The sequence below is a fragment of the Pelophylax lessonae genome (genome assembly GCF_965119305.1).
Source record: "Pelophylax lessonae genome assembly, chromosome: 4".
Lineage (NCBI taxonomy): Eukaryota > Metazoa > Chordata > Amphibia > Anura > Ranidae > Pelophylax > Pelophylax lessonae.
In genome coordinates, this window is record NC_138771.1 from 275465111 (window position 1) to 275490786 (window position 25676).

General features: G+C 44.5%; 1 protein-coding gene across 1 annotated transcript in view; it reads left to right on the top strand.

The window, feature by feature from the left end:
• The window catches only part of UBE2N (ubiquitin conjugating enzyme E2 N), a 56231-nt gene extending 50153 nt beyond the window's left edge, over positions 1 to 6078 (top strand). The window contains exons 3-4 of the mRNA XM_082253364.1: positions 4707 to 4847; positions 5385 to 6078. Coding sequence (XP_082109490.1) covers positions 4707 to 4847; positions 5385 to 5425 — 182 coding nt within the window. The 3' untranslated portion in view covers positions 5426 to 6078. The remainder of the gene's footprint in view (positions 1 to 4706; positions 4848 to 5384) is intronic.
• The last annotated feature ends 19598 nt before the right edge of the window (positions 6079 to 25676 follow it).

A 25676-nucleotide genomic window follows, 5' to 3' on the forward strand; every position in this document is an offset into this window, starting at 1 on the left:
ACTCTGTCCGGTGACCTGAAGAAATGGGACTCCTTGGCCCTGTCATGGTTTGGCCGTTGCAATGTCTTAAAAATGAATGCAATGCCCAGATTGCTTTACCTCTTACAGATGCTACCAATTAGACTGCCTCGAATCTTCTTACTCAGTTCGCTGCGCATTTGTTAAATTTGTCTGGCATGGTAGGCATCCTCGTCTTAGAGGTAACCTACTGCTCCATCCTAAGGCAAGGGGGGGCATAGGCTTTCCAGACTCCACATTGTATTGTACTGCTTGTCCATATGACTAGAGTTCTGGACTGGTGTAGGCACCAGCCTTTTAATTTGTGGGTCCAGCTGGAACAGGATGCCTATGGTGCACCGCTTGCAGGACTGCCTTGGACGGGTAGACAGTATTTGACCTCTATCACGGGGCATCCATTGATGGGTAGCAATATAAATACAAAAAAACAGTCAGCGCAGACAGGTGATAAAATAGAAAAATGAAATGCTGGCTGTACACGAACCAGAATACACAATGGATCCCAGACAAAAAATATTGCAAAAAATGGTGCAGCGCAATTCAAAAGATAAATATGAATAGCAGATAATATAAACATTAATAAAACAGAAACCTATTAGAAACTGTCCATCAATAATGGTTAAAAGTCCCAGAGAGTCATCAGAGGTGGATAAATCCGTAAGAAGTGTTATAAGAGGCAGATCACACAGAATCCAATCAGTGAATCCCTTCACCAAGAAGCATAGGTCAGATACTCGTCCGAGACTCGAAAAAGGTTCCAAGGCATCCACCTAGTCCAATGTGCCCCACTCGTCCCTTGAAGGGCAGAAGTGAGATCTTCCATATGCTCAAGTTCGTTCACCCTGGCAATCCATTTGTGAGACTGTAGGTGCAGATTGCGGTTTCCACATACCCGAGATGCACGCACAGCCAGCATTCAAAAGGTGTTTAAGTAGAGATTTAGGATATCTGTTCTTCGACATAGGTGTAAAGTTAAGCAACACTGCCTTTGGGTCGTTTTGCATTCATTAATCTCCGAACGAGCCGGAGCACCTCCCGGGAGGTAGAGTTGTTTCCTCTGACGTCACCCGCTGCTGTCTCGCGTCTGCTGAGCTGGCTGCCGTTTTGCAGAGCCCTCGGCGCTGTCTTCACCCGATGGATGTATTACTGCCTCCTTATGACTCTTTGCTTGTAAGTGCGATTCTCTATTAAATGTGTTTTAAGCATACAGTGTGCACTTAGAGGCTTTGTTAATTTATTTTACACCGCATATGGAGTCTTTATCTTAACTGACCAGAGTATAGGAGGCAAGCTGTTCCCTGAGATCATTGGAGGAATCTGTTATACTGCTTTGTTTGACCTGCTGGTGAAACAGGGGTCAAACTTTGAGGTGAGCGCAGTGGTGTGCTTCTTGGTGAAGGGATTCACTGATTGGATTCTCTGTGACCTGCCTCTTATAGCACTTCTTACGGATTTTTCTACCTCTGATGACTCTCTGGGACTTTTAACCATTATTGATGGACAGTTTCTAATATGTTTCTGTTTTATTAATGTTTATATTATCTGCTATTCATATTTATCTTTTGATTTGCGCTGCACCATTTTTTGCAATATCCATTGATCGGTATCACTCTAGCTGAGGTGGATAGATTTTTTTACGATTGCTTCCCTGATGGGTTTTCCCTCTCCCATGACGCCAATTATCGGACATCAGGGCTTTCAGCCCGGGCTTACAGACTCCATCTTTAGCCTTTTATCCACAAGAGGGGCTCATATGTGGTTCACAGTTTCTGAGTCCAGTTGGCTGGCGTACGGACCACATTCTGCCCCCCGGTCAACCCCCCTCTTTCCTTAACCATTAGCGTTCTCTTCAACTTTCGCATTTTCTGCGATCGCTACCGAAACATACATTCTTCCAGCGGAAATTGCACGCCTTTGAAGAATTGTGCCTGGGTGCAGGCCCAATCCGGGGTTCTCTCTCCAGCTCCTACAAACTTCTACTGGAGTTCAAGGTGCAGGCGGAGCCCCCCTTTCTTGCAAAGGAGGAGGGAGCTTGGAGTTACATTTTTGGATCCCCAGAAGAATCGCATACTTTATTTCGCGCACAAATCCTCTCTAAGCAGCAGATATCAAGAATTTACTTATAAGTTGATGGTACAGAACGCCATCGGTTCTGGCCAAGTTGTTTCCTCAATGAAGTGATAGATGTTGGAGGTGTCACTCTTCTGAGGGTACCCTCCTACATATTTTTTGGGACTGCCCTGTGCTTACCTCCTTCTGGGAACCGGTGCTCCGGCTCGTTTGGAGATTCATTGATGCAAAACGACCCAAAGGCAGTGTTGCTTAACTTTACACCTATGTGGAAGAACAGATCATAAATCTCTACTTAAACACCTTTTGAATGCTGCCCGTGCGTGCGTCTCGGGAATTTGGAAACCACAATCTGCACCTACAGTCTCACAAAGGGATTGCCAGGGTGAACGAACTTGAGCATATGGAAGATCTCACTTCTGCCCTTCGAGGGACGAGTGAGGCACATTGGACTAGGTGGATGCCTTGGAACCTTTTTCGAGTCTCGGACGAGTATCTGACCTATTCTGGCTCTACATGGGGGACTGGTGCCACGCAGGTTGATGCCACCTCTGTTGCTTATTGTAGGGCCCAATTCCTGCCATTCAGGCCCCCCTCTGTTTTCCCTCTTGTCCCCCTTGTTTTTTTTCCCCCTTCTCTCAATTACACTACCTCTTTTTCTTTCCTACAGCTCCTCTTCTGTCTTTACTTTAAAACTGAAAAAGATTTCTGGATGCACACAGGCCCAAGCCTCTACCCACACATGAGCATACTCTCTCGTTGTCCATAACCATTTGGTTTTCCTATTACTCTCAGGAGACGGCTTCCCCAGCGTGAGTCTAACCCAACTCTCGCGGAGGTTCTGGGGATAGAATTTACTATGTGTATTTTTCATACCATGTGGCGGCAAACATTGTTATATTTTTTACAATGCTCATTTTTGACAACCGTACTTACGTGTTGTATTGGAAGACTTGTCATTTAATTTACCTGCATATGTGCTTGTTATCTGTGTTGCATTCTTTAAAGCGCTAGTATACCGCTTTTTTTCACTTTTAACTACAGGAAAGCCTATAATAAGGCTTACCTGTAGGTACAATTAATATCTCCTAAACCGGCACAGTTTAGGAGATATTTGCAGTGCATGCAGCCGCTCACGCGAGCGGCGCATGCTCTCTGAAGGTCGGGCGGACCTTCAGCTTCCCTTGCCGGGAGCTTGCCGGAAAATGACTGTGACGTCATCGCGGCTCCGGCCTATCACAGTGCCGGAGCCGCCGAACCCGGAAGAGACGACGTGGGATCATGTCAGCGCCCGCAGCGGTGTCCGAGGGTCCGTGTCGGGGCTTCGTTCTAAGGTAAGTAATTCATAATGAGCTAGTATGCGATGCATACTAGCTCATTATGCCTTTTTGTCTTGCAGATTTTTTTTTTATTTATTTTAGGTTTACAACTGCTTTAATTAAATAAACAAAAATAAAAAAAGCATAGGATAGCATGACATCCAAGAACCTTGCATTTTTAAAAGAAGTCAGTTATGGCATAATTCTGAGCTCCTTTTGCTTTAGAAATGTTCAAAGTAATTAACAGGAGAACCTGCTTTGTGTGTTTTCTGTGAGAAGAATGAACTTGTAGGTTATTGTGAATTTTCCTGCTGTCTACAAATATACCATAAAAACATTCTGCCTGCAAGTGTTGAAATGTGAACTGCTAGTTGCTGTCATCAGCTGAAAATGTAGAGCTGAGACACTTGTCTGCGAGAACGTATAATTGAACTGAAGCAGTAAAGGCCTTTCCAGAATACAAACTAGACCTATATAAAGATTCATGCTACACCACTTAAAAATACTCGGTAGCAACTGCCAATAATTAAATTATCTTCAAAATCAAAGTATATCTAAAGCTAGACCATTTTATTAGGAAATAGTGAAAACCCCCTGTGAGTATTTTTAGTTATCTGTGTTCCATTGGAGAGGGTTCCCTGTCTTTTTCTGGAGAAACGGGAAGTCTCAATTATTAAATTGGTTATAACGCCTTTTTTTTTTTTTTTTTTTTTTTTTAAATTTTGTATTAAAATAAAAATATTCTTTACTTAACTGTTCTATGTAGTGCTATTCTGTTGCACAGAATGGTTCCTTACCTCCTCTTTAGTCCCCCTATTCCTACTTTCTTTCAGTGTTCCCATGTGTGCTGGGGGAAGGGAGGGGCCACTTGTGCGCCCATTTTTTTGACCTGGGCTGTGTGCGTCGTCAGAGAAAAACACACACACACCCCTGCTCCCTACTCGCAGGATTTGACTGACTGCAGCAGGAGCTCCCGCTGCTGCCTGAGTCTCATGTGCGAGCAGAAAGTGAAGACCTGCAGCCAGACAATTTGTCAAGTCGCTAAAAGCTGCTTCTTTTTGTTTTTGTTTTTTTGGAGGGGACACAGTTACATGCACTAAGGTTAAGCAAAACGTAGATTTAAGACCCACTTTAGGTTGTTTTAGGTTTGTTTTTTTAGGAAGCGTATTCATGTTGGTTTGAAGAGTACAGTGGTTGACTGTTTAACATTTATGTGTATGGAGACCATGTTTGTTTGTTTTAGTTTTTTTTTTTTTTCTCTGACCATGCATTTAATGTGTTTTTCTCATCTGTCTGCAGATAAATGGTCTCCGGCTCTGCAGATCCGTACAGTGCTTCTATCAATTCAGGCTTTGTTAAGCGCACCCAATCCAGACGATCCATTAGCAAACGATGTAGCTGAGCAGTGGAAGACAAATGAAGCCCAAGCTATAGAGACAGGTATACTTACACAAGGGCATAATTACCAGTTAACCGGATCCACAGATTAACTATAGTCTTGCTGCTTGCTTTGCCTTAGAAATCCCTAATCCTGCCATCATTTTTATACATGAACTAAATCTCTGTCCTGATATCCCCAAGTGTTCCCATAGGCTGTAATGGTGACCCTGCATTAAGGAGGAGTGATCATTTCCAGTGATTTTGTTTTTTGCTGGTTGACAGAATAGTTCTCCCCTCCCTAGGCTGTATAATTTAAAATATGAAGCAAAGTCATGTGACCTGATAGCAGATGATTTTTAGGTACTTTTACCATTGAAGAAATCTTGTTCAAGTACTGAGGGTTTTCCTTCTGAAGTGTATGTAGCTGAATAGCAAACGACCAGGGAGATGCTATAGGCCTGAATGAAAAAATACATTATCCAGGTTTTGGCTCCATGCATTGTTCTATCATAATCATGACACACTTGATTTTGATGTATAGTTCTTTGGTTCTATTATAATATTGACACTGACCCCTTTTTCCTTTCTTCCTTGCAGCCAGAGCATGGACTAGGCTATACGCCACGAATAACGTTTAAACTCCTCTTGCTCTTCAAGTGTGCATCACTTCTTCTGTTCTGCCAAGATTTCTTCCTTATATTTTTTGTTTGCGTTCAATGGACACAGTCTTAAAAAGAAAAAAATAAAGAAAAATACAGAATTAAAAAAAAAAAAAAAAGCCCAGACATGGTCAGTCTTTGGTGATTAAGTGCACAATAGCAGATCTCATGTCTTGTCCCAGTTCACTGTTGTAGCGCATGAGCCGAGGCAGTAGATTATCATCAGCATGTTCCTTAAAGTTTAAGAGGTGGCAAGACCTCAAACTTTCCATTTTAGCATCATAATTTCAGTGTGAGCACTGTGAATGGAAATAGTCTAGGGTTGTTGCAGTATCCTACTTTTTTTTTTTTTTTCTTCCCCTTTTAACAAATGGATACCTCCTTTTTATTAATATTGTTTGAAAAAGGCTAACTTGTCTGTAGTATGTTGGCCCCCTAGCTCGCTTCTGTAGACAGACAAGCTTGCCCGAAGACACACACAAAAGTTGTGAATCCAGTGTGACCCCTATTAAATTATAACTAACTTCTCTTTTTGAGTGTTAAACCATCCAAAGCTTGTGACCATTTTGTATGGCTTGTCTTGGAAATCTGTAAATCTTATGTTTTAGTAAAATATTTTTTTTGTTATTCTACTTTTGCCTCTGTACAGTTTTTTTCCCTTATTTTTCTTTAATGCATACAAGCTTGACAAATATTCTATTAAGTGTGAAAGGGATGCTCAGCAAAGAAGACCTGTATTTTTTTGCTGAGCTGTCAATATTGTTAGGTTTGTTGGAATTCTAATTACCTTGGCATATAACAGTGAGATGATTTGCTGAATAGTCCTCCAATCAGGGTGCTATGTTCAAATGTGAATTTTACAGCAGAATGCCACCTATTATAGGGCATTGGAGACCTCTTCCTCATTCTATGTAATGGGCTGCAGTCCACTTTCTTTCTTTCCTAAAGGAACTCTGACACAAAGCAAAACACGTGTGAGAAGATTTGGGTGGAATCTGCCTTTCTGTGTATGGTACACAAAAGTTGAGACCTTGGTGGAGGTCTTGTGTCCACTTCCCAGGAAAACTAGTGTGTGGCCCATAATCCGAGATTGGCTCCTTTTCACATAAGGCTTCTAATGTGAAATGACTGTAAAAAATGTCTTCTTTTATGATATTAACTCTGAGAATTAAATGTAACTTTAAATTTACTCTTGTATAGAGTTTTCACATTTTTTTCTTTGTATTGATACAGGGTCTTTCAATGCACCTCTGACTGCTAACTTATCAGGTGACATGTTATTACAGCCTGAGGTGTACTTCACATTCAGAACGTAAAATAGTATAGCTTAGCTTAGCTTCCCATCAGTGATCCATCAAAGATAGGTGTGGATATGATCAAATCAGCATAGATAAGACATGATTTCATTTCTGGTAGTGGAGCATGCTGCAGAGACATTCTGCTGTAACATCTGTATGCTTTTAAAGTTCTTTCAGGGTTACTATATGGAATCTGCCATCTCATTTTACAGCCAGCAAGTCAGTGTTCAATCTGCACCTTTTTTGTTCAGGGTTAGTGACTCACTTGTTAGGGAAGCAAGGATGAGATTTACAGACCCAAGTCTTGTATCTTTAAAATAAAATCCACAATATCAGCTGCTATATTGCTTTCCAGATAAATTCCCTTTAAGGAAGACAAATTATTTTAATGAGAACATGAGCACATCAATCAGGTGGTGGTAGGCTAATTGTAAGCATGTATTTTCATGAACTGAGCTAATATTTGGCATATGGTAAATGTCAAGAAGTAACTATCCATTAATTAGGATATTCATGTAAACCTATTGCCTTGATTGGGGTAGGGGTGTAAATATTTCTTGTCCTTAGTCCTACCATTTTTAATTTTTGAATATGACTTTATCTGACAGCCATTGGCTGCCTATGGCATATGAGTGAGATCTATTTCCTGAGATGTTTGGGTAAAATTTACTTCAATCGTTTTCCAGCACCCTTGAGTAAGTTTTATATAATGTTGTTGCATCCTAAACTAAAATGCAACCATGTCATAAGAGCGATGAGGGCTGCATTGCTGACTTTCTTCAGAAATGGTAGTTGCTTAGCTTTCATGCTGAACTAGTGGCTTCAATACTTGACCTAAAATGTATAGTAGGGAAAAATCCTATTCCCTTTTTTGCATTTGAAGCCAGAGATTTTGCAAGACAGACAAGCAAGTAGAATTTTTAGAGAGGCATCAATTTTCTTTAAAATTAGTGGAAATGTAGAATTAAATTCAAACAGATCATGCGTTAACAGGGGCTCTCAAATAACTTGCACCCTTTTATCTTCTGGAGTTTACTTCTCAAACCTCCTCCTCTTATGGAGCATTGTGAGTGGAAAAGTCAATTTTTTTCCCCAGTTTTGGTTTTCAGACATTTTCATCGTTCTTGAAAGCTCTGCCTTGCAAACCATTCATCTGCATTAACTGAACCCACCTCATTGCCTTTAGGCACCATCACATTTCTATGGCCTCTCTAAAGCGATCCGTTAGTGGAAGAGTTTAGTGCTATTGTTAATGATGATCTGAGATGCTGAATGACAATTCAGTTCCTGTTTCACAGGGATCCTTAGAATAAAAATGTCTTAAATATGATGGTTCCCAAAAAAATAACCTTTCCCTCATCCATAGGAATCTTTTTGCCATTCACAGGGAAACTATAGTGTATTTTAAGTAGGCACATATTTATCATTCTGCTTACCATAAGGAGTGCATTGTTTTTGGTAGATTAGCAAACTTAGACTGAATTTGTGTGAAGGAGTTGTAACGCACAACCAGTTGCACGGAAAAGCAAAAGGCAGATAAAATGAGCAGATGTCTCTGCTCCAATGTACATGTAAAATTGCTAGCTGTGTATATATATAAAAAAAATAAACTTTCATAACAGTAAGATTTACATTAGGCTGATCATTCACATATATATCTAAAATTATGTTAAAACACTATACTTTCCCTTTATGTTTAGGTGTACTGTATGCCCTGTTTGCTGAGTAAGCATGTGTAAAGTAATAGGAGATGAAAGGTGTTCTCTAGACATGTGGCTGGTGGTATGAAGTCTTGTGATTAATGCATTCCGTTGTCAGTGACATTTCATGGCGAACAAGCTACAGTCATGAATTGACACACGAGCCATAAATACAGAATAGTACTAATAATACCTGTTATTGGATAAGGAAGAGGCTGCCCTTGTTGAGCTCTTCTTCAGGTGGCGCTAGTTGCTTGGCTGTCATACCACCCTTTATTCCTCAGTACTTTGAATCTTTCCAAGTGCAAGATTGTGAGTAAGGACTAATGAATTCTGACTCCCCTGACCTGCATATGTGTGCTGGGTCAGTGACTCAAAATATTGAAACCTATGGGCAGAATAACAGTCGGCAAGCATTTTTAATAATTCAGCAATGGCAGGCCCTAAAAATGTTCCCATCACAGATAAAACTGAAGCTAAACTAATTTGGGAGTCGTCATCAGATTTTTTTTTTTTTTACTAAAAAAACATTTTTGGGTTTAGAAATCGGGTTACTCTAGTGAGATTTCCCTTCTCGTGTTCTCATCTCAAGGTAGTCCATTAAATGAAGATCCAATGCTCTGGCCTTAATGCGGTTGTAAACCTCAGACATGAAATATACACATAGCATATCCCTGTAAAGTGTGTACTTTTCTCAGTTAAGAGCATGAAGTGTAATTTCTGTCTATCAGCATGAGTCCTTTCTGAGGAGTTTCCCTGACCCCAAGAGAAAAATGGTGATGGGGAGGGACCGTCAGATGAATGACAGCCTCAGCTCTGTTCATGTGTGCAGCTCTGAGTGCTCACTGATGTACCCATCTCCCCGTCCCCTGCTTTTCAGGGCTGAGAGATCCTGTGTAAATGCCTGACTTTGAATGCATAGGGGAAAGATGGCTGTAGATAATCGGGTACAATCTATGTAGGACAATTTATTTTGTCTCTGTATATAACTAGTAAGGTGACAGGCCTCAGGTGATATGTAAGGGGTTACAACCACTTTACATAACCATGAGCTGATAATATAGATGATTGTCAGCCTTGGTTCTATGTAGGGGTGCAATCCGTTGGCCTTCGTGGGAACAATTAAGGGGAGACCATGTTTACACATATATTCCTGGGTTGTAAATTGAAACTAGCTAGTATCATGACAGCCTGAAATGTTCATGACGTTGCACTATATTTAGATCTGCTATCTGTTAGAGGCAAAACCCTAGCATACATGTAAGCAGCTTAACTAAACTGACCTGAAGGAAACGTTGAAAGCCATGATTTTAAATCCGTTTTGCTGAAAGTTCAATCTATCAGTATCAATATGTAGTAAAGAAATGGCATAATAATGACTATAATATAATATATTGTGTACTAAATGGTGTGCCATAAATAATAATGAAACATGGAGTGGGGTGTTTCTTTTCTTTCACCTACCAGTTTACAGTTACAGGATGCCCTGGTTGGGTAATGTGAAAAATAACCATTTGTATTAGTGTGCTGATAACCATTTCTTTAACCTCTGGCTGCCCAAGCTGTGTTTTTTTTTTTTTTTTTTTTTTTTTTTTTTTGTAGCATATGATTGGGCTTTGCACCACTAACATAGCAAGTTGACAGATGCATATTCAAGTTTACACACACACATTTTTTAGTGGTGGTGGTTTTTGTTTTTGTAAATTTTTGTTAAACTTCATTGTTCTTTCATTTCTCTCCCTTTTAGCCTTAATTTTGTCCATTTGCTTTCTAAGCAGTCCCTTGAAACAGGTGTGGGTTCATCATGGTGTCATTAATAGTTCCTTTTATCTTTAAGCCAGTGCTTGTGAGCAAGAAATTAAATATGATACCTTGTTGATATGTCATGGTCAATATATTGCAAATGATGCAATAGTCAACAAGGAGTTGATCTGTTACAAAAAAATTCCTTAAAATGTTCTGTAAAGTACTTGCATGTGTACAGGGATGTATGGGTGACCCTGGATGCAGACAGTTTTGCATTGAGGGCCGCTTATCCGTACCAGTACTTGTGAAAATTCCAGATGTGCCGTAATGTGTACAGCTAAAGCCAGTCAAAGGGTGTTATTTGCTAAAATTGGAGAGTGCAAAATCTGGTACAGCTGTGAAGGTTAGCCAATCCGCCTCTAACTTAATCTTGTTCAATTAAACTTTGGCAAAAAAAAAAAAAATGGAAGCTGATTGGTTTTTATGCAGCGCTAAACTAGATTTTGCACTCTCCAGTTTTAGCAAATCAACCCTATAGAGTTGTACAGGCAGCTGTAGGCAAATATCTGTCACCCCTGGTCGTATAAACACCTTCAAACTCTATGGTCCTCTGCTTTGGTGGAAGAGCTTCATGTACACACTGGCAGCTTTTGCTAATGCGCCTAAACTCAACTTCATAAAAGCCTATGTGTCCAGGTACAGGGCTTTTAGCAGAGTTTGGCACAGTCATGTTTAGGTGAGGTTAAACCTCCCTCATCCCTTCAGAATAGTACCTTTTCAAGCTCCGGCTGTGGAAAAACACAGTTTAGCCGCAGCCTGGGTAGGCTAGTGTACATGTAGCCTTAATGAGGCCTTATAGGTTGGTGAAGAAACTGTTTAATGTTATTTAAGTAGCAACTTCAGCTTGGCGTTTAATGGAGCATCTGCTATCTAAATGCATCAAAACATCTGATGTTTGTGTATTTTGAGTCCATTGATGTGTGGCTTAGCACTTGCATTTTAGATGTGTTTTTTATCATTTAAAATAGTCAGAAATGTATCCACATTGAATACACCTATAAATGAAACGCTTAAAAAAAAACAGAGCGTTTGGAAATATAAGATAACAGAGGAGAGTTCAGGGGCTGCTGAAAAAATACCCAACTGCTAAATGTCCGTGTTGTGTGTTTTTTTTTTTTTTTGCAGCAGTGTACACGAGGCCTTACATTATATTAGTAAAAAAAAAAAAAAGTCTACCTACTTACATTTTCTTTGCTATCATCCTGTCTTGTCAGAGTAACCATTTTAACGGGTAAAACTTTTTGTTGGCATGGCCATTTGTAATCCCTCTGAAATAGTGACGATTTGATTTAGTTAAAAGTATGCAGTTTGCCACTGCTGACAAATTTTTTTAATTTCCAAGTTTTGAGACTGTCATCTTTATCCCCCTGTCACTACCTAATTGGTCATTGACCATGAACAAAGATACAGCCATTGAGGTATAGGACACTTTATATATGCACACGTTGGTCCCTAGGTCAGAGACTTTCCATGTAGTGAAGGAAGGACAATGGTGACTAACTCTATTTCTTCACTGGTGGAATCTTTATTTTCACCAACATAGACAGTGGCAGTTTGGGTATTTACAGCCCTCAGCTTGTTAACTTCATAAAAGAGCCAAGGTTATTGTGGAAGTGAGGCCCCTATGGTATATAGGCTGTCTTAAGAACTAAAACTAATTGATAGGGGAAGTGCTGCCATAGATATCTGTTCAGTTTTATGAACATCTGTGGTATAACCTTACCTAACAACCAATCTGTCTCAGTACAACTGGTTACATACCAGGACTTGGAGTTCTTGAGAAAACCCTTGGCTCCCCTTTTTTTTTTCTTCTTTTTTTTTTTTTTTGTAAATAAGTAGAAAGAGTTTTAACTATATTTTAGGAACCTATAAACTGTAGCCCGGTGAAATCTGCAGACGGTGAAAACATAGTTCTGCACTGTTTTATGGGTGAACTTCTTAGTAGCTTTATAGAAACATTTGTTGATTTAGCTTGGAACGTAAAACCGGCATCCACTTCTTGTATATAAACCAGTGTGTTCCACTTTGAAAATAATCCTTACACATCACATAGAAACCTCTACAATATCAGTATGGGCTAACTGACTTTATCACTAGTCCTCTTTGCAAATGTTACTTGTGCAGAACAAGGCTGTTTTTCATATTTGTATGGAGAAAACCTCACACTCCAAATAGTTTGTAAATAGTTCATACAGATTTGTAACCTACAAAGTAGTTGACCAGTGGGTTGGATGTGTTTTTTTTTTTTTTTTTTTCTGCATGCAAGTCAATACCTGTTATCTGAGCGCTAAACGCAATCGTGTTTTTTTATCTTTGTCTAGTCTAGAAAAGTGTTCCAAAAAGCATTTTTCATACACCTGTCCTGTGAAATAGTCCTGATATTCTAACTTGTGCAGCTGCTCATGCAGACCTATATGTTTATAATTCTTTAAATTAATGTAACACTCTGTGACAGTTTATTATGAATGTTTTAGATCTTCTCTTCTCTTATAATGGCATGTCTCAATGTAAGATAACATTACAAATAAAAGGAAGAACCTGGTTTGAGTCCTGCTTTTCTTCCTGGGATTTCAACTTCGCTTTTGTAGAAACGCAGTATGCTTTTGTAAAAGGTCTTTTTTGAGATCCATAATAAACATAGCATGGTTTTTCAGAAGCAGTGGTAGCAAATATTTATTTACAGGCCAGTCAGATGTTCGTACAGCTTTTGTGGGCCTACAATCGCATCCAAAGTTCTATGTTGTGATGGAAAGTCGGCTCTTTAAAGAGATTCTAATTAAAACAAAAAAGTTACAGGTTTTAACATGAAGGCATCTCAGAATTCCCACTGTGGCCTCCCTTTTGTCACAGCTGAATCCCAAATAGTCTCGATAGACAAAGCCAATCCATTTTGGGTAGGATTGGAACTTGCTTTTAAGCCCCACAGGCATTCCTATTGGCCACAGGATAGGAGGGCAAGCTTTAGCACTATCAAATGACCAACACTTTTGCCTGTCAAATAAGCCATGGTTTAACAGTGGCAAGAGTTATGGAGGCTGTATTTATTTATTTTTTAAAGTTCGGGATTAAAAAAAAAAAACACAATTCTTACCTGTGTGGATGCAGCGTCCATGTGATGCTGCTTCTGTCCCTTACCGCCTCTTCACCTGAAACTGAGAGATCAAAGGCCGCTGACCAATTCAGTTTCTGGTCTTCAGTGAGCACAGAGCCAGTGACCGACAGTCATCTGCTCACTGAAATGCCAGGCTGAGGAGGGGGTGAGATTGGCTGGCTCAGTCTCCCCAGCGGTTCAGGCATCTTGGTGTATCCTGACATTAAAGTTGGGATCTCTCCTGAGTCTGGACCAACTGAGTGATGTCAGCTGACAGTAGGATTTAGCTTGCTGCAGGCCAAATACAGATCACAGAAATGCAGAGCAAAGTGCGCTCCTGTGATCCCCAGAAAGAGTAGGGCCAAAAGAGCATTGGCCCTACTTCTCCTTTTAAAGTTGGTAATTTCTCTCTAAAGATGCTTAGGTGAGTGCTCACAAACCTTGATGATGAGCCCAGGGACCACTTGAGGGTGCACTTGTTGAGTAAATCTCCACTTACGCTAGCAATTCAAGAGATAGTTCCACCCCTTCATCTGTTAGCCCATAAAGGTCCTAAGCTTTGAAGCCATCAGGGTAACATCTGAATAATTAGTCTATTTTTCACTGCTGCTCAATGTTGTATGCCACCCTATCTAACCCCATCCTTCCCTCTGATCCTTATACTAATGCATCTCTGTACCCTCCTTTTTTCTAATGGTTAGTGAGTTTTTTTTTTTTTTTTAAACCTTCCATGCCTTTTTAGCTGGCAACAGTGTGGTGTTCTGTGAGATCACTGGTGAATGTTTTCTAATTCGGGGTTGACTGTGTGCCATTCTTGAATGCACATGCAGTCAAAGTGCAGTATAAAGGGGGTAGTATTTTTTTTCCCCCACACTTATCAGTTTAAGACTTGGAGCTCCAGATGTGAACCCCTTTGTTGACTGACAGTGTGTAAAGTCAAGGAGAAGTGCACCGCTCATATGCTGCAATCAGGTGCTGACTTGCATACAGCTGGTCACTCTTCCACACGTGGTTCCCTTTGGTGCTTGTTAGTAGGAAGACAGCAGAGAAAGGAGGTAGGGATGGCTATACAGGGGCTATATCGATTTGATAGATGTGTTGCTGTCCCCCCTATTTAAATATTTCTGGAATTTTTTTTATTTTTTTGCCAGCGATGGCTTTTCTGGCGGCTAAGCTCTTTATTGGCCATTGCGTGTTTGGGGGTCGGTGCATCTTTTTGACTCCTGATTTTTAGCCTCATTTTGGTTAATTTCCTTTTTTAGAAATCCATGAGAGAGCCTCAGCAACCTTTAGCAGATCCAAGGATTTGTGTGTGCTATGTGTAACCCCCCTAAGGGACCAAGCTGCTGAGGCAGCTCACGGGGCCTGAACCTGTTGCTAGCCTAATAATCCGGTTTAATCCATAAGGCCCATGTACACAGGCAGGACAAAATGTCTCCGTAGAGGCTTCTGGTGTGTTGTTTTTTTTTTTTCCCTCTTTTTTGCCTCTGAAAATATCTCTAGGTTATCTAATGTGCATCTGCACATTGTGGTATTTACCGGCATATTTTAGAGCCGCATTCAGGGTGTACAAAAAAAAAAATGCCCCAAGCCTGCATTCAGAGAGGAGTTTTTCAGTTCAATTTTGACCGTATGTGCCTAAATGCAACATGTACATTTATTAATATTCTAGCCAATAGAATGAGTTTACATTCATATGCTTGTGAAAATGCAGCATTTTTTCTGCCAACTTATGGCAGCATATTTGGAGCATTTATTCATACACCCGCGTGCATGTAGCCTGAAAGATTAAATGGCACCCAAACTCTAGCATATATGGTATGCAATTTCTGAAGAGTGTGACCTCTTATGACAAGAATAGCAGCAAGGTATCTTGGTTTTAACACCAATAAGAACAAGTATCTCTTCCCCAGCTCTTCTCTCAGAAATGGCAAGGGGGCTGACTTTCAAGCCCAACTGGAAGATGAACATAAATATAAAAATATTACCGCTTTCGTTCATTGACGAACACTTTTTCATATCTTCCTTGACTAATGGGTTATGCTGCTCCCTACAGGAGTAGGACACTAGGCGGGAAAAAATTGACTACGCCTATAGTGCAGTCCCCGGGGATATACTCCCACTTCCTGCTATAGGAACTCAGTTTTTTTTTTTCTGCCTAGTCAGGACCTAGCTCCTTGCTGAGCTCTATGATCCTGGCATTTTGTTCGTTTTTTAAACTGAACTTTTTTTTCTTTTAGTTTTTTCCTTCTACATTCAAGTCTTTTCTAGTGCAAACTACCAATCAACTATTGGACAGGATATCCTAGATCCTTACGGTCTCCCCAGTCTGGCCAGCAAGCACGTGCAGACTGCAGCTCTGTGCTAGGTCGGGCTGGACGGCGAGTGAAACACCTCGCGAGGACGCACATGACCTGGTCGCAGGGTTTCCCTGGTCCACAGCACCCCCCATTCCAAGATGCATGCAATTGCTGGGCCTGATGGTCTCCACCTTCGAGGCAGTTCCATTTGCTCCGTTCCATACCAGACCCCTGCAAAAAGTGACTCTGGCCAGATGGGACAAGAATCCACAGTCCCTGGACAATCTGATACTGTTAAACCGGGGTACGAGGGGATCCCTAATATGGTGGCTTTGCTCCCTGGCGCTTCAACAGGGAAAGTCCTTTCTTCCCCCTGTACTGGACGGTGGTCTCCACGGACGCAAGCCGGTCCGGATGGGGAGGTGACCTGGGCATGGAATCAGTCCAGGGTGTCTAGTCTCGGGTGGAGTCTAGTCTGCCAATCAACATCATTTAAATTCAGGTGATCAGGATTTCTAAGGCAGGCATTCTAAAGTGAGCAGAATGATTTGTTCCAGCCCTCTCTGCTGTGCATATTCCAGGGGTGAAAAAATTGGCAGGTGGACTACCTCAGTCAGAAGGTCAGAGTACGGGCAAATGGTCCCTTCACCCAGAGGTGTTTCAACAAATGTGTCTCCGATGGAGGACCTGCTAGCCTCGCGCATCAACCAGAAGGTCCTGAGGTTTGTGGCAAGGTCTCGAGACCCTCTGGCAGATGCAGAAGACGCTCTAGTGGCCCCTTGAGGCCAGTATCGCCTAATATATGCCTTTCCTCCGCTACAGCTTCTGCTGAGACTTCTGCGCAGAATCGAAGCAGAAGGGATTCAAGTACTTCTGGTGGCCACAGACTGGCCTAGATGGTCTTGGTATGCACACCTGGTAAGACTGGTAGCCAATACCCCATGGCGGCTTCCTCTGAGAGAAGATCTCTTGTCTCAAGGACCGATTTTCTGTCCTCCTTTACAGTCGACGGCTATAACAGCCTGGCTACTGAAAGCCAGTTATTAACCACTTTACCACCGGAGGATTTTGCTGTCTTACGTCTGGTCCACTTTTTGCGATTTCGGCTCTGTGCGACTTTAACTGACAATTGCGCGGTCGTGCGACGCCGTACCCAAACAAAATTTACGTCCTTTTTTTCCCACAAACAGCTTTTTTCCCCCCCTCCCCTGTTTTTTTGGCACCACATCTGCTGGAGTTTCTACAAAGAGGTGTAGATCAATGTTTGGCCCTGGGCTCCTTCACAGGCCAGATTTCAGCCTTGGGAATTTTCGTCAAACAGCCGTTGACCACAAATTCTTTGGTTCACACCTTTGTGCAGAGGGTTTGGCTCCACCGGTACGATCCCTGGTACCTCCAAGGGACCTCAGTTTGGTACTGTCGGTTCTTCAAAAACCGCCCTGCTTACCTTGTCACAGAAGGAGACTTTCTCGGTAGCTATTACTTCTCTTCACGCAGGGTTTCAGAGCTGACTGCGTTGTCACGTCGGTCACCTTACGTCGTGTTTCCCAGGGACAAAGTGGTGCTACATCCCTGTCAGTCGTTCCTTCGTAAGGTTGTTTCAGGTCTTCATTTAAATGAAGACATTGTATTGCCTTCGTTGTGTCTTAAACCAAAACATGCATTCCCTGGATGTGGTTTGGGCCATTAGGGTGTACCTAGCCGCGACTGAGTAAATGCACAAATCCGATTCCTTGTTTGTCCTTACAGATGGTTTTCTTAAGTGGCAGGCTGCATCCGCTGCAACCATTTTCAGGTGTATCAGGCAGAGGGTGGTGCAGGCCTATTCCATCAAGGGTCAGGTTCCGCCTTTCCCTGTTAAGGCACATTCTACGAGGGCGCTTGGTGCCTCCTGGGCCTTCCAACATTAGGCGTCAGTGGTCTTGCAACAGCCACCTTCTCGTCTTCACACATTCACAAAGTTTTACAAGGTGGATATTTTCGCATCTGCAGTTGCTGCTTTCGGCTGTAAAGTTTTGCAAGCCGCTATTACAGAGGCGTCTGCCTCTTGAGGGTGTATTTTTTTTTCCAGGTAGGTGAGTGCCAGTTGTTCCTGGTTGAACTCAATGGTTACCTGGTTGGCTACGTTTAACCCTTTTTGGGAATTCAGTTCTTTTTTTTTTTTTTTTTTTTTTTCACCCCTCCTCAAGCTGCCACTGCTTTGGGATGTCCCATCGGTCAAGGAAGATATGAAGCTGTGTCCGTCAATAAACAAAAGAGAAAATGGGATTTTTGTCTTACTGTAAAATCCTTTTATCTGATGTTCATTGACAGACACAGCACCCACCCCTCTGTGGAGATGGGTTATGTATTCTTCTGATACTGCTTGTTACAAAACTGAGATCCTTTAGCAGTAAGTGGGAGCATACCCCCTGGGCCTGCCCTATAGGTGTGGTCAATTTTTTTTTCCCTGCCTAGTGTTCTACTGTAGGGGGCAGCATAACCTATTGGTCAAGGAAGATATGATGATATGTCCGTCAATGAACCTCAGAGAAAAAGATTTTACAGTAAGACCAATCCTGTTTGTCCAGCTGTGTAGATTGAGAAATGCCATCATACATTAAAAGGCTTTAGAATTAGTCCAAATTCTTGTTGCTGTAAAACCATAGCTGTAGACATTAACAATGCCCACCTCTTTCAAGTGTACAAGCCATCATATATGCAATCTTCAAGGAAAAGTATGACCTAGGCAGAAAGATCTTTTTGTTCTCAAAAACCAGCATCCTAAAGTATTTTCTGCTGAAGATCTAGCAAAGGTCCCAATTTACATGCAGCCCTCTCTAGCGTTTTTACAAAAAAAGTTTCTCTTACGTCCTCCGACAGTCGCCGCCTCTTCATATTCGTCACATATGGGTATTAGACTTTGCTCCGAAGGAGTAGCTAGGCAACAGAATATGTTAACATTAAAGCTTTTAACATATCCCACCCTCAAGGGGTGGTCCCCTCAGTCAATACCCTCCTACTTCCTGCAACCATATCTCAGTTTTAATGTCTAGCTTGTCAGGAGTGGCTGGCTCTCTCTGTGCTGGGGCTTTGTGCCCCAGACTCTTTCTTCTTTTTTGATTTTTTTTTTTGAGTTTTCTCTCTACCTTTACTTAGCTGTTCTTTTTGTCAGCTTTAGTTAGTTCTTCGGATGAAGAGGATCATGCGGGCTGGGTCTCGGGCTGATCCCCCTGGTCGCAGGTCGTGGGTCAGTGGCTTCCCAGCCTGCCATCGAGCGTTCAGCCAGGTAACGCTCCTGGCACAGTGAACGACCCATCCCTGTTCGGTGCAGGAATGATTGGTGAGGTGGCTACCTCACTGGACGCTGTGCGGTTTCTTAACCCCCATTCTGTGCGTCTTGTATGCGACTCTCCCTGCCTCATGTGCAGCGGCTTGTTCGCCTGTGCGGGTCCCCCACGCCACTGTGAGGTAAGTGTATTTATGTGGGGACCTGTCTGTCTGGGGGGGTGTCAGTCTGGGACTGTGTAACCTGCCTCTATTCACACTGTTTGTCTCCCTATCTCTCGGCTGCATGCTGTGGGCTGCAAGGGGGGGGGGAGCTGTGTGACACTGTGTGTGTCAGCCTGGTCAGTGTGAGAAGCTGTGTGCTGTGGGGCATGTTTTGTGGCATGTTTGGGCACTATACAGCGATCGCTGCGGCTATCTGACATGTTTTTTTATATACAGACATGTGTGCATTACTGTACTGTGGAGCGGCGGTTTCGGCGCCAAACGGCGCCATTTTGCCTACACTCGCTCCGGCCGCATGTTCTACATGCATGGCGGCCATTTTCTTGTAGCCTCCCATAGGCTTTCATAGAGCGCCCTGGCAGCATCACTTCCTCTTCTCCAGGAACACCGATCGAGGCAGCAGCAGCGGCGAGGGTCTCCTCAGGTTATATCCTTCCTATCCATTGCCTGTGTCAGTTTTATTGTCCCTGTGGGGGGTCTCATTGTGCCTGTGTGTGGTGCGGTGGGCTGCGCTCGCCGCGCGTGTTAAAGGGGCAGTTAACCCTTTATTATCCGGCATTTGTTATAGGGGCAATGGATTCTCAGGAGGGCAAATTTCCTACCGCCTTGGTGGAAAGCCAGGGGACCGCTGTTTCCCCCCCAGGGGGGGATTTAGCCACTATTGTGGCTGGCCTTGCTGCTCAGGTGCAGATGCTGGTGGCTGCTCAATCTACTAAAAGACCCAGAGTTGCTCTTTCCTCTGATTCTGAGGGTGAAGGTGATGGGGTTGTTATGGCGGGGGCCTCCTTATCGGGGTCCCGCTCCTCCCTGGATCTAGTGGGGTCCGAGGTGGAGGCTGAAGTTGAAGGGGTTGATAATTCTCCCCCTGGCTCGCCTGAAGAGCTTGCAATCATGGATGAATTGATTGCTTCCATAAAACAAACGCTGCGTTTGCAGGATGAAGTGTGTCCCCCCGCTGCCTTGGCGGCTTATGGGACGCAGAGAAAACGCAGGACGCCGCAGGTTTTTCCCTGCAATGATGATTTTCAGCGCGCTGTTAAGGAACAATGGCGCAATCTGCGCAAACCTTTTGCTGTACCAAGTAGGTTCAAGCTGCGTTATCCTTTCTCGCCTTCCACTGATGAAAGGTGGTGTGTGCCACCCCCAGTGGATCACGCAATTGCGGTTTTAAACAAATCCACTGCGATTCCTGCAGAGGATTCCCCTGTGTTCCATGATGCCACGGATAGGAGATTGGAGTCTCTTGCCCGTCATACTTATTCTGTTACGGGTTCTATGCTTAAGGCTCTGTTTGCCTCTCTCATGGCGGCCCAGGCGGTCGCAAGTTGGACGCAGATGCTTAGGCGCGTCCTAGTGGCCGATTCGGCCTCGCCGGCGACCCTGGATATGGTGGATCAAATCCACCAGGGTGTCATGTATCTGTGTGATGCGGACTTGGACCTAGTCCCGTTGGCTGCACGTGTGCACAGCGTGGCAGTGTTGTCTCGCCGCCTGGTTTGGTTGAAATGTTGGTCGGTGGACCAGTCTTCACGTAAGACCTTAGCCAATCTGCCTTATGATGGGTCTCGCCTTTTTGGGGAGTCCTTGGATGTGTTGATTAAGGGGATCACCGGAGGTAAGAGCACTCTCTTGCCCCATTTCCCCAAGGCTAAGGGGGCTTCTGGGAAGAAGCATGCTAATTTTCGCTCCCCCTCAGGGGTCCTTTCGTGCCTTTCGGTCGCACTACAAGGGCAAACCGTTCAAAGGTCAAGGCTCTCAGAAGAAGCCCTGGTCTGGGAAACAGAAGTCCGGTCAATCCGGATCCGCAGCCCATAACAGTGCGGCCTGAAGGGGCGCCCTCACCCAGTTTTGGGGTGGGGGGACGCTTGCTCGGTTTTCTTCAGCCCTGGTTGACCCGCATGCGGGACAGATGGGTTCAGGAGATCGTTCGATCTGGTTACAAGATCGAGTTTCTCTCTCGGCCAGAGGGAGCAGATTTTTTCCCCTCAAATCTTCAACTGTCTCCAGAGCGTTTACGGGACCTGCACCTGGCGGTGCGGGACCTGAGGGCTCAGGGAGTGGTAGTTCCGGTGCCTCATCGGGACAGATTTCGGGGGTTTTATTCCAATCTGTTCACCGTGCCCAGAAAGGAGGGCAAGGTTCGTCCAATTCTGGACTTGAAGGCTCTGAACCGCTCTGTGCGGGTTCGCAAGTTCCGCATGGAATCCCTGCGGTCGGTGGTGGCTGCCCTGGTTCCGGGGGAATTCATGGCCTCCATCGATTTGAAGGATGCGTATCTTCACATCCCCATTTTCGAGGGTCACCAGAGGTTCCTTCGATTTGCCATTGCGGAGGATCACTACCAGTTTGTGGCGTTGCCTTTTGGTCTCGCCTCGGCTCCGCGGGTCTTCACCAAGGTGCTTGCACCGGTTCTGGCATTATTGAGGGCCCAGGGCATTTCTGTCCTGGGGTATCTGGACGACATTCTGGTTCGGTCTGCGACCAGCCAGGGTCTGGAGAAGGACCTGTCTGTCACGAAGCAAACTCTGCAGGAGTTTGGTTGGACGATAAATTTTCCAAAGTCGACACTGAGTCCGTCGGTTCGTCTTCCCTACCTGGGAATGATTCTGGACTCGGTGCAGGCGAAGGTCTTCCTGCCGGAAGACAAACTCAGAACTCTTCAGGAGGAGGTCAGGTCCCTCAGGGACGTTCCGCACTCGTCTCTGCGGACGTGCATGAGATGTCTGGGATTGATGGTCTCGGCCTTCGAGGCGATTCCCTTCGCCCAGTTTCACACGCGGGGTCTCCAAGCGGAAATCCTGTCCAGGTGGGACGGGCGACCTCAATCTCTGGATCTTCAAATCTCGTTGAGTCATCGCACCAGAAGAGACCTTCTGTGGTGGCTCCAGTCCCCGATGGTGTCCGGGGGCAAGTCGTTTCGTCCTATCTCGTGGACGATGATCACCACGGATGCCAGCCTGTCGGGCTGGGGTGGTGTTCTGGGCGTTCTGTCCGCCCAGGGAACTTGGTCGGAGGGGGAGTCTTCCCTTCCGATCAACATTCTGGAATTGCGTGCGATAAATCTGTCTTCATCGCTGGACGGACCGGCTGCAGGGCTGCCCGGTTCGGGTGCAGACGGACAATGCCACGGCGGTGGCCTACATCAACCACCAAGGGGGCACCAGGAGTGCCCGAGCGGCTCGAGAAGTGGCCGACATTCTGTCTTGGGCCGAGACTCATGTCCCGGCGATAACGGCGGTTCACATTCCGGGGGTGGAGAACTGGCAGGCGGACTATCTGAGTCGCCAGACCCTGGATCAGGGGGAATGGTCTCTCCGCCCGACTGTCTTCCAGATGTGCGCAAAGTGGGGTCTTCCAGATGTGGACCTGTTCGCGTCTCGTCTCAACAACAAGGTGAGAAGGTTCGGGGCACGGACGCGCGACCCCCGGGCAGACGCGTCGGACGCGTTAGTGGCCCCGTGGCATCAGTACAGGCTGATGTACGCGTTTCCACCGATTCAGTTGCTGTCCAGGTTCCTTCGCAGGTTACACTCGGAACGCAGCACGGTGATTCTTGTGGCTCCGGACTGGCCTCGCCGGTCCTGGTACGCAGACCTCGTGAATCTGGCGGTCGACGCCCCGTGGCGTCTGCCTCTTCGAGACGATCTCCTGTCTCAAGGACCGATATACCATCCTGCTTTACAGTCTCTGGCTTTGACGGCCTGGCTGTTGAGACCGAGGTCCTGAAGGAGAGGGGTCTCTCCCCAGAGGTCGTTCATACTTTGATCAACGCGAGGAAGTCTTCCTCGGGGAAGGTTTATTACCGTACTTGGAAGGCCTATTTTGCCTGGTGTGAGTCCAGGGGGTTTTCACCCCGCACGTACTCGGTTTCCCGAGTGCTGTCCTTCCTTCAAACGGGTGTCGATCAGCGTTTGGCGCTGGCTACGATAAAGGGTCAGGTGTCTGCGCTGGCCGTTCTGTTTCAACGTCCCGTGGCTTCCAACTCCTTGGTTGGCACTTTTGTTCAGGGTGTGCGGCATCTGGTTCCTCCTAGGAGGGATCCTCTGCCCCCTTGGGACTTGAATCTCGTTCTGTCTGTGTTGCAACGTGCTCCTTTTGAACAGATCAGGGAGATCTCGTTGTCTATGTTGTCCAAAAAGGTCGCCTTTTTGGTGGCGATCACTTCAGCTCGCAGAGTGTCGGAGCTGGCAGCTTTGTCCTGCAAGTCTCCGTATCTGGTTGTTCATTTGGATAAGGTGGTCTTGCGACCTAATCCTTCTTTTCTTCCGAAACGAGTTTCGGAATTCCATCTTAATGAGGATATTGTCTTGCCTTCGCTGTGCGCGAAGCCTAAACATCCAAAGGAGGTGAGATTACATTCTCTGGATGTTATTCGGGCGATAAGGGTTTACCTTAAATCGACTGAGTCTTTTCGAAAGACGGATTCCTTATTTGTTCTTCCAGAGGGTCCTCGGAAGGGCATGGCGGCGTCGGCCTCTACCATCGCAAAATGGATCAGGCAGACCATTGAACAGGCCTATGCTTTGCAGGGGAAGGTTCCTCCTGTGCCTGTGAAGGCGCACTCTACTAGATCTCTGAGTACGTCTTGGGCCTGTCGTCATGGGGCTTCTGTAGCCCAGGTGTGTAAGGCGGCGACTTGGTCGACCGTGCACACTTTCACAAAATTCTACAAAGTAGATGTTCAGGCATCTGCGGATGCTTCCTTTGGCCGCAAGGTTCTTAGTGCGGCGTTGCCCTAGGGTCCCTTGTGGGGACCACTGGCTGTTGGGATAAGTTTTTTATCCCCTGGTTATTTGTCTTTTCCTGGGTTGTTGCTCCTGTTGAGCACTTGTTTTTCCTGTTGCCCAGCTGGTTTCCTTCCTTTGGTAAGGTTCCTTTCTTTGATGCGGAGACTGCGTTGCCTTTTCGGCGCGGATGCGTTTCCCACCCCTCATGTTTGCACTGCTTTGGGACGTCCCCATATGTGACGAATATGAAGAGGCAGCGACTGTCGGAGGACGTAAGAGAAAACGGAATTTTTGTAAAATCTTACCTGTAAAATTCCTTTCTCTGAGTCCTCCGACAGTCGCCGCCCCCGCCCCTCTTTTGGGGTTTGGTTGTATACTCTACTGCTATTCCACTAAAACTGAGATATGGTTGCAGGAAGTAGGAGGGTATTGACTGAGGGGACCACCCCTTGAGGGTGGGATATGTTAAAAGCTTTAATGTTAACATATTCTGTTGCCTAGCTACTCCTTCGGAGCAAGTCTAATACCCATATGTGACGAATATGAAGAGGCGGCGACTGTCGGAGGACTCAGAGAAAGGAATTTTACAGGTAAGATTTTACAAAAATTCCGTTTTTGGGATATGGGATTTTTCAGCCTAAAAATGGAGCTTGGGAAGCCTAAGTTTCTGCTAGTATAGTATGACATCTGGAATGCTGATTTCAACAATGGCTAGGCCATGGACATTGAAGTATTTTCAAATTGATAACAAGCAGCTTCCCCTGAGCTGCAGGCACTATGGAGAAATTATTGTTCAATACTTCCAGCAGAAGCACTAAAGTTATTTTCAGCAGCAAATCTCACTCTGCCCCCCTCCCTTTCCTAGCAATTACTTACTCACAAGTGTAAGAAGGCACTTCTACTGACCACCAAAGTAAGTGGAAGTTCATCGTTGATTACCAATTTGAGATAGCATTTTTACTACTGGCCACCACTGCAAGAGGATACTGCACCATGGACCTGCAGTACAAGGGGCATGTCTCCATTGACCACTAGTCGTTTGCCATAATAATGTACTGTGAGCTGACAATATAATATTCAGGTGTGCGGGAACTGCTTGCTAAAAACTATTTTAAAGCTTAACTTCAGTAAAATAATTTGTTACATCAGTACCAAGAACAGTATTATACAATGAAATAAAGTGTCCCTGTGCTGGTGGCTGCTATGTTCATCAAAATCTTCATTCCTCTGCTCCAGATACCACCAAAGCTGTGACTTTCCAGTGCTGCATGGGTTAAATGGGTTAATATAAATGGCTGAACCTGTAACAGGCACTTGTCAAAAAATGCTGACTATGCCCACCCCTTTCTTCCCCCTGCTCCTCTTATAAAAGCTGTACTATTGCTTTCCACAGTGAAAAGCACTCTCTGAATGGAGAACAAGCGGATGAATGAAAGGTCTGCCTTCTCCATTCATAGAACACTTCATTGTGAAAACTGATAGTACCGCTTCTAAGAAGGGAACAGGGAAGGAAGTGTGGACATAGTTGCCACTTTTGACCAGTGCCTGTGACAGGTGTATTAACCCACAACGTGCCAGAAGATCATTGCTGCAGAGGTGGTGCTAGGATCGTAGACCTGGGATGCCTTCAGCCAATCAAGGTAGAGCAGTAATGTTTCATTTTGAGGAGGGGGGGTGTGGCCGAATTTTATTAACAGTGGGAGAGGCTTAAAGGCAAGATTCTCACAGACGTGTATAAAAATGGGCATAATCTTTTTTTTTTTTTAAATTAAATTTCCATTACATATGATTTTGTGTAGACTGAATGTAGGCAGTG